Source organism: Clarias gariepinus, chromosome 20 (genome assembly GCF_024256425.1).
Source record: "Clarias gariepinus isolate MV-2021 ecotype Netherlands chromosome 20, CGAR_prim_01v2, whole genome shotgun sequence".
Taxonomy (NCBI): domain Eukaryota; kingdom Metazoa; phylum Chordata; class Actinopteri; order Siluriformes; family Clariidae; genus Clarias; species Clarias gariepinus.
The window spans coordinates 26,273,620-26,293,584 of record NC_071119.1 but is presented as its reverse complement, the minus strand read 5'-3'; the positions used below and the strand labels follow the sequence as shown (position 1 = coordinate 26,293,584).

Here is a 19,965-nt window from a genome sequence, read left to right as displayed (position 1 = left end):
CGCAGGTCCTCCGTGTCAACATTACAGCGGTACCGCGGCTGCGGCTCGATTCTCACTCCGGGGTTTGTTTTACTCCTCGTGTCTAGGCTTATATTTGTATGTTTATAAATATATATATAAAAAACAACAACAACAATAAAGACACGGTGCTGTTCCGGGGAGCAGGAGTGTGAGTGTGTGTAGGACCCGGATGAAGGTATGTAGCGCGTGCGGGTTTGTCATAATATCAGAGATTTAAAAACCATAAAAAACATGAGATCTGATCTTATTAAAGAGTTTAGGTCGGGTCTAATGTCACAGAGAGGACACAGGACACGAGTGTCGCGTGTTAGAAATGCTACATATATGAACTTTGTGTGTTTTTTTGGTCTGATCTAACCGACCATACAGCCTTTATATCACGTGACACACCTGTCAGACCTTTACATCAGATCACGTGACACACCTGATCAGATCAAGATGTTAAAATACTGACTGTCTCTGTTTCACCATCACATGTAAAAGTAAGGTTTAGTCTGTACATGGGGTCTGAACTCACTCTGTCACTGATATCTTTATGTTTCATTCACTGGGGGACCAGAAACCAGTAAAACTGTCTGGACAGAGTGTACTGAAACTTTAGCAGTCCTTAGATCTCTACCTGAAGTTTAATCTGCACCATCAGTGAAATCTAAACGTTGAGTAAAAGTGATGTTATGAACAGTTACGTGTGGGATTTAATAATTTACTTTACTATAATCTACTAATGCGCTACTGTCTCAATGTAAACAAACACCTGCACCAATAGATATTAATTAGAAAAGATAAAGTGAATATTTTTACTGGGATTAGTTCATATTTTCACTTTGGCTAAAATAACAGCGCTGAAGTGGAATAAGTGAATTTTAACACGCTGGAGTGGTTTTAAGACAAAACTTCATCTTTATCCTTTGATCTACTTTTTCCATTTCTCATCTGTGATTCACTCTCCTATTACCGAACAGGGAGTGTGTTTGTGTGACGACTAAAGAAGGACAACTTAGTGTAAACAAGGCGTAAGATACTCAACCTTACAGAATGGGATTTCTTTGTATTAATAAGTTAGACAGAGAGTTCTGCTGTACAGAGAGACACACAGACATGTACGTAGGCTTCAACCTCATATAATAATAATAATATTACTGATTAAAAATTTTTAAGCGTTAACCTTTTAGCTATTTCTACAAACTCGTACTTACATAATAATGATAATGACGCTGCCCACCCTGTGCAAACAACGGCCGCTGGCGAAACGTTTAAAAACCAGCGATGTCATCAATAACTATTATGTCATACTGTGAGTGTGTCACAGGCAATCCGCACTAACCCTAACCCTAACTGTAACGTTAGCTAATCAAAAATGATGATAATAATAATAATAAAATAAATGTAAATATAAATGATTATTAATAATAATAATAATAATAATAATTAAATAATTAAATGCAAAAATTTGTGTTGTTTTTTTTGTTAGTCTTTCCTTGAAACAACAACAAACGACTGTTTTGTTTATAAGCTGCGGTAGATAAAAAACACTAACTTAGATCATTACTCTAAATCTACATTAATGGCCAAAGGTATTCATTCAGACAGCATGTAACATGTCTTACATACAGGTGATGTCACTAATCATCTGGCTGAAGAGTTGTGCTAATGAATAAAAAGAAATTCGTGATAAAAACTGACTCTACGACAATGAGGTTGAGGTTCTTCCTGGAGCCGAGTGCCCAGGGTCATCGTCTGTCCGAAGAATTAATAACTTTACATTACATAAAATTCCCCAAATTTATTCTTGTTATCGTGACTGACGTTGGTCTTTCGGCTGCACAATAATAATAAAAAAAATGAGTGTCACTACAACACTGAATTTTATTTTTTGTTTTTGTCGCAAAACTCTTGGTCCTCGGGGGTAAGTGCAGCTGTGTGATCACTTTCCCCCTCCCTGTTTATCTTTTCACGCAGAATCCAGATAAATAAAAACATGCCAGACGGAAGGCTCGTCGCTCAGCTGAGAGATTTTCTCATTCTGAAAAAAACAAAAACAAAAAAAAAACTGATCCTGGGGGCACACGTATCATTCATTCATTACACAGAGCGGTGCTCCTGCATGCTTTATTACACAATTACAGCAAGAAAAAAACGGTTAGGTAGGAAACTTCACTTTGGAATTTAACAAGAACCTACTGCATTTTAAAATAATAAAAATAATAATAACTAACAATATTCACCCAGTTTGGAGCCAAGTAACGAGGGTTAATCTTTCTCCTACAAGATACTGTACAGTTTTGTTCTGTTCTGTCTTTTTTTCTCTCGGTCCATTAAACAGTTAAATATTAATTCCAGAGCGTCTATGGTCACACACAACGCTCACAACACACCAAGCTGCCACTGTCGGCCCATCATCTTCAGTCCTTTTTTATTTTAAATTCAGGCCTCGTGTTTGTTTGTTTGTTTATTTGTTTGTTTGTGGTTGTCTTTTTAGCAAGCAAAGGTCCTACAGTACCACACCAGTGACTTGTGGGTAGTTTTTTATTTATTTAATTATTTTAGCTTTTTAAAAATATATGTATTTATTATTTTTTAAATTAACTACACACTGTTGCACACACACACACACACACACACACCCCACCCTCGATCTTTTTGACTCATCAGTTCTACACCACGTCGAACAAAAACCCTGATTAGTGACTATTGTACTCAAAACACATGACTCAGGTTTAAAAAAGAAAAAACCCAGATGAAGTCATGTAACTTTTGCCCCAGCTGTTTTCCCTGAGACGTCACTCAGACGGTCTAACATTAAAAAATTACATCGGTGCAATATTTTTAATAAGAAATACAGTGTCTCCTACAGGAATTTATGGCATTAGCATATAATACATAGGGAATGTGATGAACTGAAATTTATCTAATTTTAACCAACTATACAAACAGGACACATAAAAAATGGGTCTAATAGGCAAAGAAATAGCACGGATCAACATCAAGTGTTCTTATGGTTGTTTTTGGTTGTTTCTCTAAGAAACTTTATTATCATTATCATAAAAAATAATCAATTAAAATATTAATAAATATGTATAATAATAATAATAATAATAATAATATATACAAAGAAGTAACCCAAAATTAATTAAGGGTTTGTTTTTTATTATTGTTTTTACCATTAATGTCCCAGTTTGTCAGGTGGGTGTGGTTTAGGGTCAGATTATTATTATTATTGTTATTATTATTTTATTATTATTTTATTAATCCAAATTAATCGTGATGGGGCCCGGCTGTTAAAAAATAACGCAAAAGGAACATCACAGCGTTTAAATAGCATTTTATTTATTTATTTATTTATTTTTTTTTTTATTATAATATGAATTATATTACTTAAATGAAATTCCATTTCAATTCATGTTGTAACTACATACCATCATTTTAAATTATACTAAAGATGCATCAATAGCAATGCTCCTGGCCTTTTTTTTTTTTTTGTCTAAATCACAGATTTAGATTTTGCCCAACCCCAGCTTTCTTTTCTTTCTTTGTTTTTTAAGGAAAATTACTCTGCCTGGTAGGCGTGCTCTGATCGATTGGCCAGCCTTTAGGAATCGGCTGATAATCACTTCATTTTTTGCTGATCGATTGTCTCTCATCTGGCTGCCGCTTATTCTGATTATGCAAAACACATCAACATGCCATCTTTCGTCTGGGAATTTTAGTTAAAAAATCTGTTTAACTGACATTGAATTTGCAATAAGCAAAGTTTTTTTTTTTTTCCCCCAAAACAAAACCACAGGAGGAAACGTGGTCAATTCTGATAGTTGTATAGAAATGTCGGCGCTCGCTGCTTACTAATGAACAGCCATGATTGTCTCACCAAATACACACTGACTGATGTGTGTGTGTTTATTTAAAAAACGCTTACCATTTAACCACCTGGGGAAATTTGCACAGTAAAAAAAAAAAAAAAAGAAGTGAAAACCAGAGCTATGTTTAATAGTGAAAGTAAGAGCATTTCCATACGCACATGCACAGCGTGATGAGAACCCGCAGGATTAGGACTTAACCACTCATCAGAAAAATAAGCTTCAGTTTAAATATAACGCATAAAGATTGAAAAATTAGGCATAAAGATTGGACTTTGGAGCGATGGAAAAAGGCCATGTGACCTGATGAGTCCAGACTGAGCCTATTCCAAATCGATGTGCGTGTCAGGGTACGAAGGGTAGCGTGTGAAGCGATGCACCAGTCATGCATAGTGTCCACGGTACAAGCCTCTGGAGACAGTGTGACGACTCAGACAGGGTTGGAATTCCTGCTTGGTCCTGCAACAAGGCCCTCATAACCCTCAACTGCTTAGTTGTGTAAACAAGACACATGCTAATGGTGCTAGCCAATTTCATAAATATAAGCCTAAAGGCTAATGTTATACAGTAGTTGATCAATTGGAATGGTTATTACCGTCGCGCTCACCGCCGCGTAAAAACGTCAGCGGCCAAAATAAATCAGTTGCATTTCAAAGTCATTCGTAAAATGGCCGCCAGGTGGCGCAAAGTGACATTTTCGCTCGTTGCCGTAAATACAACAGTGACCGTTATACAGCGTATCTCTGTATCGGTTTATTGTTATTTAAGTTCTGGATTATTTCAGGTACTTTAAACACATTGTTGGGTTGCTCATGTTGGCTCATATGAGATGTAGTTTACAAATGAACACCTGGTTGGGTTATTTTGACCCAACAACTGGTTTATTCATTATTCTTTCCTTTCTCCAAATATCAGCCTGCAGAATGTTTGAAATATTACTGTTTATTGTGTTACAGGTGTAGTTTTAAGAGTTGTTTAGGCAGGAATGCGTGTGTATACAGCTCAAAACCTCCATCAGTTATTAAAGATAGCGGCTATTTAGAAAACATGCCCAGTGATTTCTGAGCTTCAGGAAATCTCCCGGCGCTCTGCGCATAACACCGGGCCAACTCATGTCGGAAAGAATTTATTAACGGTTTCTAAACGTGGGCTATTGTTTTTTTACTTATAATATTTGTTAATTTAATTTAAATGAGGTTTGGGCTCAGGACTCGTGATTCTCCTCTTTAATTTACTCCATAGTTTTAATCAGCGCTCAGCCGCATGCATGGAGTTTTCCAGAGCGCACCGGCAGAAGTAGACTAATGATTATAAACGTGTCGGGAAAACAGCAAGCAGACTGACTCTGACCATTTAAAAAAAACGTTTGCGTTCATTTTCTGACGCGCTCAAGTTCACCAAAAACAATACAGAACAGCGCAGCTTACAACACTTACAAAATCACAACGTTTTTTCGTTATTGTGAGTGCGCTTAAATAAAAGTTGGGTCTTATAACGCCATGTAGTCTTATATAGTTTTATTATATAGTTTTTGCACATTAGTCTGACACAGTTTTTTCAGCCTGTCACGGCGTGCGCCCAAATCAATATCGCTCCTCGCTGACTAGTTAGGCGGCCTCCCCTTCAGACATGCGAAGCAGCGGGACCGCAGAATTACACATGACTGGTGAGCTATCGTTAATATCGTTGCCCGGGCTTGCACCCCGCGCTATAAAATACTCGGGGTTTGTTGGGCTACAGTGGATTTTACTACGTGCTGTGTATGCAGCGCGCGTGCAACAACGCGGAAGTGCGGCATGCAAGCAAGGCAAATGGAACGCGCCCCATGGACTTCAAAGGAGCGAGAGGAGGGAGGGGGGCGGTACGGCCATCCGCGGAGAGCAGAGTCAGCGCGAGCAGACGGATGGCCATTGCACTCACACCGCGTAGTAAAATCCACTGTAACCCAACAAACCCCAATCATCACCAGCCGTGCCTTATTCCGTCATGTCATGTGGGCATTATAAACTTTGTATTGAAAACTTCTAACTAAAAAGTGGCAGCTGGCACGCCTAAAAATAGACGCAGGTTATTTTTTTAATAGTCTAAATAAAAACCCTCCAATTTAATTTCCTATAGTCTAAAAAGCGCTCAACCGCACGCATAGTTTTCCCGAGCGCGAGGAATTTTTTTTGTGCTAAATAATGTTTATGCAGTATAAGAATTCCTATTAATCCTGGGTTGTTCTTTTAGTGTCACTATAGTGCTTCACAATGCCAGACAACATTCAAATACAAATTATTCACCCTCCCCAGGTGTGAATCGGCTGTTCTCACCTATACATTTAGAGGAACTGAAGTGCACTTCTCCCCACTTTAAAAACCTCTTGAATCTGAGGCTCTTCTGGAGACTTTCATTGATTTCAATTTGTGTAATTTTAATCTCCTGGATTCTAGATTCTAAAGTTGTCATTGTTACCTTTTTTAATCATTGGAATGGAAGAACTTGTTATTTTCCTTATGATAGCATAAATTGCATTGTTTTTAATCAGTCTATACACAATAATATTCTTTGGTATTTTTTATTTATTTTTTAAACGGGTATGGGGGCTATCTTGGTTCATTAATCTCCGTGCCTGGTTTAGGTTTAGTATTCAGAGCGCATCTGTTATATTACAACTATCATAACACTCAAATACCTTTTATTGGGGGTTAAGTGACTGATGTGCCTAACATTTTTCAGCTGAGCCTTTGTTTCACTGAAAACGACCGCGACACCCCCCTCTCTCTCTCACACACACACACACACACACAGAGCCGACCAAATCATTAGCACGTCCCTCCCCCAAACAGCACAGACATTTACTTTCTATCCATTTACATTTCACCTGAACTGAGTTGTTTGAGTAACATGGGTCGAACCCGTTACAAATCATAACAGTCTCCTGCATTTCATTCTTATAATAACGCAAAAACACAAGCGGGGCTGAAAGACCGACATCTGCTGACGCAGTAGAACGTCCTAACACTGTTTTAATTTTATGGTCATTTATTTCAGTTAATAAATCTACTATAAATTTAAAGAACACAAGAAATAAGATGACACAAATCCATACACGCTTTTTTTCTAATTACAAGTGATAAAATCAAAAGGCTCACTGTGTTAACATTTATTGTGCTTAAATTTGATCCTAATAAGATTTGATTTAATTTGAATTTTAGAACAGTGGCAGCTGGAACACCTAAAACAGATGCAGGATTATTTTTTATAATCTAAATAAAAATGCTTTTTTAAACGTGGGCTATTGTTATTTACTTGCAATATTTGTTAATTTAATTTAAATGGGGTTTGGTCTCCGGAATGTTGAGCATCAGGATCTTCTTCTTTACTTTCCTACGTAAAATCAGCGCTTATTTGCACGCATTAAGTTTTGTAAATTCGTTTAATGTTTAATAGTAAATAATGACCCCCGTTGCGCTGTACCACCGCTCGGAAAACCTTATGAAATACAAGTTTAGGAAAATTATGATGATCTGCCACGGCGTGCGCATGTGATGGGTGTACGCCCAAATCTACTATAACTACTCCCTCACTCCGTAGGCTCCCTGAATAGGCAGCAAAGGGGACGGGGCCGCCTATTTGTGCCGGCTGGCGATAATTAACGTTAATATGATCTCGGGCTTGCTCCGCATTATAAAAGCAAGGCGCGGAGGTTTGTCTGAGGTCTGGGAAGTACGTGATGTGATGGAGAATATAAAAAAAGCATGTCAGTGGGGAGATGTGACGCGGCCCAGGCGCTTTAAACAAGGACACTAGAATTCCGCCCCTTGATCTCCGCGCTGAGGACAGCGCGAGAAAGAGCTGCGTGAGCTCCCGCGGCATCTTCACTCCCGCACCGTGCCCGCCCTCGCAGCCCCGCTGCCGAAGAGGAAAAGTGTGGTTAGGTTTTTGCGTCAGCGAGAACTCGCGCCGGCCATCGACAGCGGAAGAAGCGCCGTCACGAGGGAGCGTGCAGGAGCGCTGCCTCCGCGTGCTCAGTTCTGCCACTCGCACCAACACTTATCGTCAGCTGTGTGCCCGCATGCCAGTGTGGCACAGCCCCCGGAACTGCACATGCACAACCTTTATCCCTTTCTTTCCATTCTTCCTCCTTCAACACTTTCCTTCCCCATTTTACCTAAATAAATGACCCTTTTCCTGTAAGACCTCGCCTCGTGTCCGTGCTTTATGGTGCCGCCCGTGCAACATGGGTCGAATCCGTTACAGATCATAACAGTCTACTGCATTTCATTCTTATAATAACGCACAAACACAAGCGGGGCTGAATGACCAACATCAGCTGACGCAGTAGAACGTCCTGACAATGTTATAATTTTATGGTCATTTATTTCAGTTAATAAATCTACTATAAATTTAAAGAACACAAGATATAAGACGACACAAAACCCTACACGCGTCTTTTCTAATTACACGTGATAAAATTTAAAGGCTCACTGTGTTAACATTTATTTTGTTTAAATTTGATCCTAATAAGATTTAATTTAATTTAAATTTACATTTGTATCGTCATTTTAGTTTTGTGATTATAAATTTGTTTAACTACAATGTTTTACTTGATTTTATCCGCTACTACGTGCAGTTCTAAAACTCTGTGTCTCATTAATCCAGCAGAGAATGAACTAAGGCATGAGGCGTCAGCCTGTAGTTATATAGCGCCACTCAACGGTAAAAGCCAGCAAACGCACAAAGCCAAACGGTACCGCCGAGCGCGGCGACGGTAGGACCTACATTCCGATTGATTAACCACTGTATTTCCGGTTTCTGGTTCTTTAGGATGGCGGGGGTGTTCGACATCGACCTGGAGTCAGAGGACGTGAGCGATGCAGAGGTGAGAAAGCCATGTGATTTTGAGTACCGCACTCTGAAATCTTTGACTCTGCACAGTAATAAACTCTCTTTACTTTGGAATGCAGCATTGCACAGTATTAATTATTCCTAATGATGTTGAAGCAGACGAAACAGTTCACATTTCTAACAGGGAGAATATAAAACTTAATTAAATATTTGCTGCTCCTTTTTTTTTTTTCTTACAGGATGAAGTGTGTAACTTCACGGTGGCGGAAACGGAGCCGTACGTATCCCTCACGGTCTCCTGATTAATAGAGCAGATACTGTGTATAATAATAGATCATTTAGAATTTAGAAAATCAATATAAATGTTTAATAAATTGATAAATTGAAATGAACTCAACATGTATTTAAAAGCATTGAGACGGAGGAAGTGGAGCTCACCAGCGCCAGCGTGAACAGGGACAGCGAGCGAGTCGGACCCGACTGCTTTGAACTGCTTACTGTGCTCGGGAAAGGAGCTTACGGAAAGGTGTGTGAGTGTATGTGTGTATGTGTGTATGTTTGTAACAGCTACATGTCTGAACATTTACCAATGATCACCGTGTACATTTTTCTTCCTCCTTCCCCTCCAGGTTTTTCAGGTTCGGAAAGTACAGGGAAGTCAGGCAGGGAAGATATTCGCCATGAAAGTTCTGAAAAAAGTAAGTTCTGTTCCGTTCTCGCGTCAGACACTTAGCAGTTCAGAACACGGCGTTTTTTAACATTCAGATTCACAATAAAATGTGTACTTAAGATGGCTCAGTGCTGTTATGATGGATTGTTGGAGATCCATACGCCTCACAAACCTGTTTTAAATGTTTTTCTGGTTGAATGTAACTCCTGACAGGCTGTGTCAGAGCATCTTATAGGCTTTTGCCATTTTTGGTAAACAAAAAAAAATAGGAAAACTAGTTTATATTAACACTTATTTTAAGACAAAGCGTAGAGGAATACGCAGGTGTACATGGATACTTGGGTGTAAGGGAATACCACACTCAAAGATGTCCAGGGTACTGAGGTCTCCAGGCAATCCCCAGGTGTCCATGGTTGGGCAAAATGAGGTGTCTAGGGATTACCCATGTAATGAGATCTTTGGGGTAATGGGATATCCAGGGATTATCCAGGGGTCCATGGGGTTTCAGGGTGATTGGGTGTTGAGCGATTACCCATGTGTCAAGTGAATACTGAGATGTACTAGAAATACGCAGATGCCCGGAAGTACCCATGTGTCCAGGGATTACCCAGGTGTATACTGTAGGGGTAACAAAATGTGGGGGTACTGAGGTGTTCAGAGAATACCCAGGGGATATACTGAGATGTACCAGGCAATCACAAGATGTTTGGGTATAATGTGGTATCCAGGGATTATTCATGTGTCCAGTAAAATTAAGATGTACAAGGAATAGCAAGATACTCGGGATTGCCTAGGTGTCCAGGGATTGCATAGGTGTATAGGTGGTACCGAGGTGTCTGGGTATGCCCACATGTAGAGCGTTACCCAGGTGTCCAGGGGATCCCCAGGTGTAAAGGTAATACCAAGATGTCCGGGGAAAACCCAGATGCATAGAGGGTACTGAGGTCTATGGGGATAAATACATGTTGAGGGATACCAAGTTGTACAGGAAATACCCAGCTGTACTCGGGTGTTTACGAATACCAAGATGTTTAAGGTACTGATAAATAAAAAAAAATTGAAGGTACTAAAATGTATGAATATCCTCTGGAGTACAGGAAGAGTGAAGAATACCAGGTATGAGGTAGATGTGCAGTATGCCATGCTGCAGTCGATCCCAAAGTGAGGGGAAGGCATAAGTTAATGGAAAACTGCCCTTTTCCTGTGTTTGCATATAAGCAGAGATGCTATAAAAGGTTATATAGTGTATAAACAAATGTACAACATGTTTACAGTAATATTGTATGACAAAGGTGGAGGTGATTGTTGCCAAAGTTGATGTCCTTTTTCCGTAAAGTTGATGCTCAGGGAGTTTGGTACACTGACACCTGCTTTTAGTTGTAGGAGCCAGTTTATGAAAAGAAGCTATTTGTTTGTCAAATGATGAAAGTACAGAGAATAAGTTTGCAGAGTGCACGTACAAACACAGTCCTCTGTCATTTAGGCAAAAATAGTGTGCAGTGCCAAGGATACGGCACACACAAGGGCGGAGCGAGAGATCCTGGAGACGGTGCGTCACCCCTTCATCGTGGAACTGTGGTACGCCTTTCAGACCGGCGGAAAACTCTACCTCATACTGGAGTGTCTGAGCGGTGGGTGTGGTGTAAACACAATCTGAGGACACGACCGTCTACCTGCTCTAACAGGCCTCAACAATGAATGAATCGAGTGGTAGACGTATTGTTTAACATAAACAAGTCTAAACTATGATAATGAAATCCTTAATCCTCACCTGATACAGGAACACTATAGTTCACTACCAGAAATCATTACTGAGAATTTTGTTTTACAGGGATACTAAGATGTTTACTACCAGTCAAAAGTTTGTACACCCCTTCTAACTCCATGGCCTTTCCTGATTTTTATTTCCTCGTACACCATAAAAAAATGCAAAAGCCTCTGTAATAATCTGTTTGAACAGTTGATATTGAGATGTATATCTGCAACTTCTACTCTGTAAAACTTTATAACGACTCTAATCTGAGGTGCTGGTTGTTAATTGGTGATTTCTAAAGCTGGTTACACTAAATGAACTTCTGCTCTGCACCAGAGGTCAGTTTTGGTCTTGATTTCCTGGGAAGGTCTTCAGGAGGGACAGTTTCATCATGAAGCTCGATGGGGTTTGCAAACGCACTCGACACAGTAGTGTTCTTGCAAGAACTTTTTTCAGAAAGGCTGACCTTCATGTCGTAAAAATCAACAACTGACTTTTGTTGTTACTTAATTAACTAATGCCACATGCATTATTTCGTATATGAAATTTACAGTATTGGCCTAAAATGACCAATTTATATTTTATAAAAAAAGGAATCACAAAAAAAAAAATAATAATAATTAAAAGGTGTGTCCAAACTATTGCCTGGTACTGAATGGGAAAACCATGGTGTAAAAAATCTTGAGGTATATATACCAAGATTAAAATTTAATCCGTTCCAGATGTTAAGTTCATAAGGTGAAATTTTGTATTGTGAAACGCATTTTCTCATGGCATAAAATGTAAATGCAGACTTCTTTTTTTTTAATATTACCAATTTTCAATACTATAATCATATTTTTTGCCTATAAAAACAATCAAATTATTTAGAAAATACATGTAAATGAAGTAAAATATGAAATACATGGAAATAAATTATGATTCCCCTCGGCACCAGCTACTTTAAAAATGAATATGGTAATACCAAAGCGTAACTACTCCAAGTGTGACCTTAAAAGATGTCACTTAAAAATCTATTTAAACTGTTATTTTAAATGTATGGTAAGACTGAGACAAATATATAAAACCTGTAGCCAACAGGGTTACCAGCGCATGTACATGTACAGTATAGACTGCGTTTTTATTTCCTAAGCCATTCATCTCAGTGCTGTTAGTGTATCATGTTTACATGAAATTATATACAGATGTATTTTAAAACCCTATTAAAACAGGTGGTGAGCTGTTCATGCAGCTGGAGAAGGAGGGGATCTTCATGGAGGACACGGCCTGGTATGAAATCTTATGACAATATAAGTGATTTTTGTGAATGTAAAGGGAGGCAGAGAAGGTACTGTAATGTTTACATATACTGTAAGTACATCCTGATGTTTAATGTCTAGATACATTCCAGATCAATATTTCCTAGAATAATTGCTGAGTAAGAAAATCCCCATGTAAAAGTTGAGGAAATGTACTGTAGGGATACAACTTTATTGAGGATGATGCTGTTTTCACTTACTGTAGCTACCCTAAAAAGTATTTCATAAAAACATACTAATAGTCGAGTGCACAGTTACTGCTGGTGGAACAACATAGGTACATGTATATGTAGAGTGATTAACCTACAGCTAATTTATTACATACAGCTTTAAAAGATCATTATTTATTACAATTATAACACGGCAAATTATATTTAGGCCTTTGATAGACGCCCTTATCCAGAGCTACTTACATTTTTATCTCATTTACACATCTGAGCAGTTGAGGGTTAAGGGCCTTGTTCAAGGGCCCAAGAGGGACAACTTGGTGGCCATGGGGTTTGAACCTGGGACCTTCCAAACCGTAGTGTATTACCCCAACCACTGACTACCCCTTAACACGATTAATAAATTAATCAAATAACCTCTTCATTTAATGAATAAAAAACACACTATCAGTTACACTTTAAATGAGTGATCTCCTCTGCTTTAGATAACATTTACAGCATTATTTCTGACTGTTACAATGAACTGACACTGGAGACTCCTTTCCTACATGTTCCTTAAACACCTCCTTAAAGAAAACTCCAACTGTTAAACATATTTTGTTAATAGGTTCACTGTACTGTAGATCAAATGTCTGTTTTTATAAATAATACAATGTGATGTGCAGTATGTATATCCCTGCTAAATTTGTAATTAGAAATGCAAATATATTTGCAGGCAACGATGAACGGGCCCAGTCACCCTGCATAATCACCACCCGTGAGCATCATTTAAAGGGGACGTAACAATACCATTATGACATAATTTTAGAAATAGAGAAATTTTATGTTTAGACCTCAAAAAAGCTCTCGAGTCCGGCATCACTCTATGATGCCACTAAATGTGATGTTACTCAATATAATGCCACACAGAAAGTTATTGACCATTTTTCAGCTTAAGTTTAAGGTGTCGTCACGGGTGACCGGTTTGAGATATCGAAAATCCCTTCGCAATTTTGCATCCCCAAGGCCTTGAGATCACACAGGCCTGGTTTATTACCGATCGAAATCCATTGGGTGCAACAATAGTTCAGCTCAATGAGCTCTAAATATGTACCAGGTTGTATAAGTGTGTATGAATTTGTTTATTGTTTTTATCCGAAGTTTGCCATTTTATTTAAAAAAATGGCCAAACTGATGAAAATCCTCGTCCAGTTCTGGACTTTGTGGTGTTGTTTGTTCTGCAGTTTTTATCTGGCTGAGATAACATTAGCGCTTGGGCACCTGCATTCCAACGGGATCATCTACCGAGACCTGAAACCTGAGAACATCATGCTCAATCACGAAGGTGTGTGTGTGTCCATAGATGTGGGTGTGTGAGGGAGTTTATATGTTTACACCCATTTAAACCTGTTGATCAGGTTGAGGGACTCGTGCTGAAACTGATGTGTAATTGGAACTGTAAAGTATATATTTATGGAATTGTTTTCAGGGTTAGTTAATCTAAAACATCTTTCTAATAATAATTCAAATCTGTAAAATCATCTGTAAAATGCTATAGATACTGTAGGTTTCACATGCAAGCAATAAAACTTAAATGAACCAATTAATCACCAAAGGAAAAGCTGAATTTAAACCTGAGATTTCATTTTGTTTTTCTCTCCTGAAGGCCACATTAAACTCACAGACTTTGGTTTGTGTAAAGAGTCCATCCACGATGGCAGCGTCACACACACCTTCTGTGGTACCATCGAGTACATGTGAGTATCCGTATGGCAGAAATGTGGCACTAATATCGCATTTTTGCAACAACAAAAAAAATATATATAATAATAATAATAAATGCATAAAAATACAGCTTGCAGTACCACGTGCCACAAGGTTTACATTAATATTTCTTTTTTTAACTGACTGAATATGTGTAATGAATAATATCATGCGTATTAGTTTTATAGAATTTTTTTGAGTTGAAAAAGGTCAGGAGTTTCTAAAGGAGATAAATGGGCAGATACAGTAAAAAGTATTTAGTCTGCCACTAATTGTTCTTCCAAAAGTTCTCCCAGTTATAAAGATGAGAGAGGCCTGTAATTTTCATCATAGGTATACTGTACCTCAACTATGAGAAAAAAAATCCAGAAAATCCCATTGTAGAAAAAGAATTACTGGTCTCTCTCATCTTTTTAAGTGGGAGAACTTGCACAATTGGTAGCTAAATAAATACTTTTTTGCCCCAGTGTGTGCGTCACAACCGTCGATGTGCAACGCCCGCTGGTATATATATATATATATATATATATATATATATATATATATATATGAGAGAGAGAGAATAAGGGTTTAAAAAAATATGCAGTGTTATCTTCATATTAGATGGTAAAAAAGTTTTTTTCTGTGGGAAATGGGTCCAAATAGCGCTTTGAGTGTTCACGGTTGCTGATCACTGGGGTATGTGGATGGATAGATGGGTGGATAGACTGATAGATAGAGGTCATAAGTTGATTATTTGTTTGATAAACAGCAGCCAACTTATATCAAGAGTTTGGAAAAAACTGAAAGAAACAAGATAAATCAAGACAAGATAAATTCATCTAATTCCAACACATACATGTGTGTAATCTTTATGATAGTATAAAGTTTTGCCACATGAGTTCCAGAGTTTCGGTGCAGCACCAGAGATTTACCACTAGATGTCAGGTTTGTTACCTGATCATAAACTTAACAGGACCTGTGTGTCGTGAACATGAACATGAACATGATGAGCGGTAATGAAGGAGACGATGTTTTATTAAAAGAACCTAGTGCAATATTTCTAAAGAGTTTGGAAATGTTTGAGTGGAGGTGGAGATTTCCCTGTCGCCGCCAATCAGATCAGAGTCAGACCAGAAGACACCTTTAATGGTGCTTTGTTGTGTGTGTGTGTGATTTTAGGGCTCCAGAGATTTTGAATCGATCAGGACACAACAAAGCGGTGGATTGGTGGAGCCTCGGAGCGCTGATGTTCGACATGATGACCGGCTCGGTGAGAAACAACTTCTCATGTGAATCGTTTGCTATTTCTGTGTACTTTTTTTCTCTCTTTTTCTCTCCGTTTCTCATCTCTCTCTCTCTATCTCTCTCCTTTTCTTTCTCTCTCAGCCTCCATTCTCCGCCGAAAACAGAAAGAAGACCATTGACAAAATCCTGAAGTGTAAGCTGAACCTTCCTCCTTACCTCACGCCAGATGCCAGAGAGCTCATCAAAAAGGTGGAAATTTGTTCTGATTCTGGAGGAAAGACATCTGATTCAGTGTACACATACACACACTGAGTGCTTAGATCATTGCGTTAATGGGAGATAAATTAGATTTCATGATTTTATAGAAGTAATGTGTTTGGTAACCCTTTTTTCCCCCCGTCTTCCCTCACAGTTATTGAAGAAGAACCCGGCTCAGAGACTGGGGACTGGTAAAGCCGACTGCGCAGACATACAGGTGAGACACACCTGCCTGCATATGACTTTTTATATATATTTAAAAACATGATATATTAGAACCGTTGTGTGCTGAGAGGATTTCGCCGTCATGTCTGTGGTTTTCTCTCTATTCTACAGAAGCAGCCTTTCTTCCGCCATATTAACTGGGATGATTTGCTGAATAAGCGCGTGGAGCCGCCCTACAGGCCATCGCTGGTACAACATCCCAGCGAACCGACTTTAAATATGGCAACCAGTGCATAATAAATTTGCATAACCTCAGGCATCTGGTTCATAGTTTCAGAATCTCTCTTTTTTTCTCTCTCTCGCTCTCTCTCTCTCAGCACTCAGATGAGGATGTCAGTCAGTTTGACACTCGCTTTACCAGACAGACTCCAGTGGACAGTCCTGATGACACAACGCTGAGTGACAGTGTCGATCATGCCTTTGCTGTAAGATGTTGTGTTTAAATTCTGATGATGTCATAACTGTCGATACTTTTCAAGACTTCTTCAGTCTTCTGTAGTCTAGTCACAGACACCGAGCTGCTCTTTACATCTTGAACTTTGCTAGGCTTTTACATAAATCTGTGTGTGTGTGTGTTACAGGGCTTTACCTACGTTGCCCCGTCAGTATTAGAGAGCCTGAAGGAGGGCTTCTCAGTAGAGCCGCGGTTACGCCCCATCCGCAGACACAACAGCAGCCCCCGTACCCCCATAAGGTTTGCAATATGAACGCTCTCCATTGTTAACTGAACGTCGTTACGTCTGCTACATGGCAATGAGGGATAAAAGTTTGGTTATCACTCTGTTAACCAGCAATTTCTTTTTTTTTTTTTTTTTACTGACATTTATCTGTCTCATAAATGTCCGTCTCTGTCTGAGTCTCAACTTTGTTTTAATCCTGAATTTCTGTTCATTCCTCCCTATCAGAGTCTCATTTTTGTCTCTTTGTCTCTAGCCCTCTCTCCGAGCCCTTTAAGATCAGTATCGATGGAGAGGAGGAGCCTCCTGCTCAAGCCCCACGCCTCCCCGTTGAAAACGGTGCTTCCAAGCCAATCAGGACGCCGGGACACAACAAGAAACAAAAGGGCCGCCGTGGTGGGAAATGAAGCCGCCGGCAATCAATCAATCAATCAGTCAGAACTCTGCAGGACGATAAAGTGTCTCTCTCTGTCTCTTTCTGTCTTTTTCTCTCAGCCCAAGCCAAAGCATTATGAGACACACAAAAAAAAAAAAACCCCTGAGAGAAAACATCTGAAGCATGTTGGTGTCGGTGGAATATGTGAATATTGACTGCAATGTATTTTTTGGAGAACCTTTGGATCTTGTGATCGCATGAAGATCGAAAGAGCTAAATCCCCAAGAAAAGTCCCTAAAGAGAAAAAAAAAGAGGAAAACGAGAAAGAAAGAAAAACAACGACAAAGAGTCAACAAACCTTATCCGAAGTTTATTTTATTTACAGGGGTATACAAGAGAATTAATATATTATTAATAAGTTTTGATTGACTGAGTGATCGAGATGTATTAAATGCAGTTATTTACTGTTTTTGACTGGTTTTTAATTTTGCTTTTTGTGTTTAAATCTGGGGAAATTACTTTAAGAAAAAATTACATTTGTGCCTAACAAGTATAAAGTATAAGATTATATACTGAAATATAATTCTCAAAGGTGCTGACATCAGGTAAAATTGATGTTCATTCATTTTTGAAAAATCAAATACATACAATCGTACGAATAAACTTGAATAAGTTTACACACATTTTATTTAATTGAATTTTTTTAATTAACCAATCTGGTGCTACCACCACCACGGTTCACAGCACCGTAAGATCGTCTTTCTCTCGCTTCTCATCCTTAAGCTCAACTGATGACATATCATCATCATCATCATCGGCTCTTTCATTGCTTCGTCTATCTTCATCATCATCACCCTTTTCTGGCTCCTTTTTCATTACCACTTCGTCTATACTCGAGTAATCATCTGACGAATTGTCACCATCATCTTTGTTGTCATTTTCAGCATCTTCTTCTTGCTGTTTCTGTTCTTCTGCCTCTGCTATTCCAGCCTCCATCTCCTCATCTGCCTCCTCTCTTTTGGAAGACTCGCTCAGACACTCCAGGGCTAATGCCCAGAGATTCCTTGCTGTTTCTGTGACAGTTCTCCAAATTTCTGGGAAGGAAGGACGTCCGTGGTGAACATACCACTTATAAGCACAGAAGAGTAGCACAAGTATGAAGCAGATGAAGAAGATCAAGCACACAATAGTTCCAGTTTTTGAAGATTCAGAAGATGCAGTGCTGGTTGACGCTGTCGTCGGTTTTGTCACGTCTTTGGACACGGTGCTGATTGTGGACATGCTTCGAGGTTTTGAGCTGTGTGTGGCGAAAGTGGCGCTGCTGGTGGGTAGGGTTGTGAGAGAGATGTTTTCAGTGGTCATCGTGCTGTACTCTGCTGTTGGCTGACTTGTAGACACACTTCTACTTGTGGTGGTGTCGAAAGCTGATCCTCCACAGAAAGCGTGAGCCATAAGGACAAGCAAGCAGAGCGCTCTCGGAGATATGAACCACTGTGGTCTCATGATGCCTGAGGGAGAAAAAGATAAAGAAATGTGTCAAATTGCTAAAACATTATTATTGAATTCCTAATTTCAGTTAAAATTTGATTTGAGGTATTACTTAAGTCTCTTGTACTTAAACCAGGTTGAATGTATGTATTATTATTTAAGGTGAATTAAGCAAGATTTGTACAAATTTATAAAATGAAATTAGGATTTGTATTTTGGTTTAATTATCCTTTAATGAAAACAGCATGTATTTTTTATTAAGTAATTAGCAAGCGATGCTGGCAGTTTATCAGGGGTGGAGTAATTAGGGTGGGTCTGTAAAATGACTGACAAGATGCCGTCATAGACACACGGAGCATAACTTGGTAATGAGGCCATGACTTGTACGATTTTTTTATGATAAAAAAGACTATTGTACCTTTAAACTAATTTGGAGACATGCTACAGTAGCAGCCGAAACACAATATTGGTGCTGATTTTATTTTTTTATGTTATACATATAATACAGAAAATGTGCGTTCCAAAGAAGCTATTTTTGAAGTTCATGCAAATCTTGCTTCCCTAAAAATTTCAAGTTAAGCTGGTTTGGAGAGATGATTTTATTTCTGCCCCCAAAATGGCCATTTTTCAGCATCACACTGGTTCACTTCAAACAATAATCATTTAAAATGCACATGATTCATATTTATTTTTATTGAGTATTTATACTAAAATTGGTGTAGAAACATATGACCTGTAAAAAAATGTTGCTTAAGTTGTTTTAAGGTAAAAGCTAAAAAGCAAAAAAAAAAAAATCTGTACTGTCCGTTACTGCATTTGAGTGTAACACATATGTTGCAAAATAATTTGCTGAATGACAGTTAAGATCATTGAAAGATTTAAATTCAAAACGGTTACGGACACTATGGACATCAAAGGGCATGAAACTGTATTCAACAAATGTGTTTCCTTTTATCTGATGAACAATATAAATGTGTGTGCTTATTAACATAAAACATGAAGCATGGATCGGAAGATAAGAAGCATTAAGTATTATGAAAAATGGTGTTATATTATTCTACTGTAGATGAGACACTTTTCAGCACCATGTTTAGGTAAAAAAAAAACTTACTATTGCTGGTTACAAACACAATTGTCATATTGATTAGATAGATGGAAATATATCAAGTAAATGTGACTAATATGAGCCAGATTACTCGGTGCTATCTAGCTAATTTAGTTAACACCAGCAGTATTAGATTCATGAAGATGGTTACACATTGGCTTCATTGGTGTTTAATGTTAATACATGCATTGTATGAGAAATTGATTTTTTTATTTTATTTTAATAATCCATGGTTACTTTGTAAAAATTGAACCTGATTTTAATTCAAAA

General features: G+C 38.4%; 1 protein-coding gene across 1 annotated transcript; it reads left to right on the top strand.

Annotated features, from left to right (window-relative positions):
* LOC128508546 (ribosomal protein S6 kinase beta-2-like) lies at nt 1–17,582 on the top strand. Its single transcript, XM_053479903.1, has 16 exons — nt 1–196; nt 8,688–8,742; nt 8,948–8,985; nt 9,120–9,234; nt 9,338–9,406; nt 10,862–11,009; nt 12,343–12,400; nt 13,820–13,920; nt 14,242–14,332; nt 15,501–15,591; nt 15,708–15,815; nt 15,979–16,041; nt 16,161–16,238; nt 16,367–16,474; nt 16,631–16,743; nt 16,983–17,582. The coding sequence occupies exons 2-16, from the start codon at nt 8,689–8,691 to the stop codon at nt 17,131–17,133; spliced, it is 1,386 nt and encodes a 461-aa protein (XP_053335878.1). The 5' UTR covers nt 1–196; nt 8,688; the 3' UTR covers nt 17,134–17,582.
* The last annotated feature ends 2,383 nt before the right edge of the window (nt 17,583–19,965 follow it).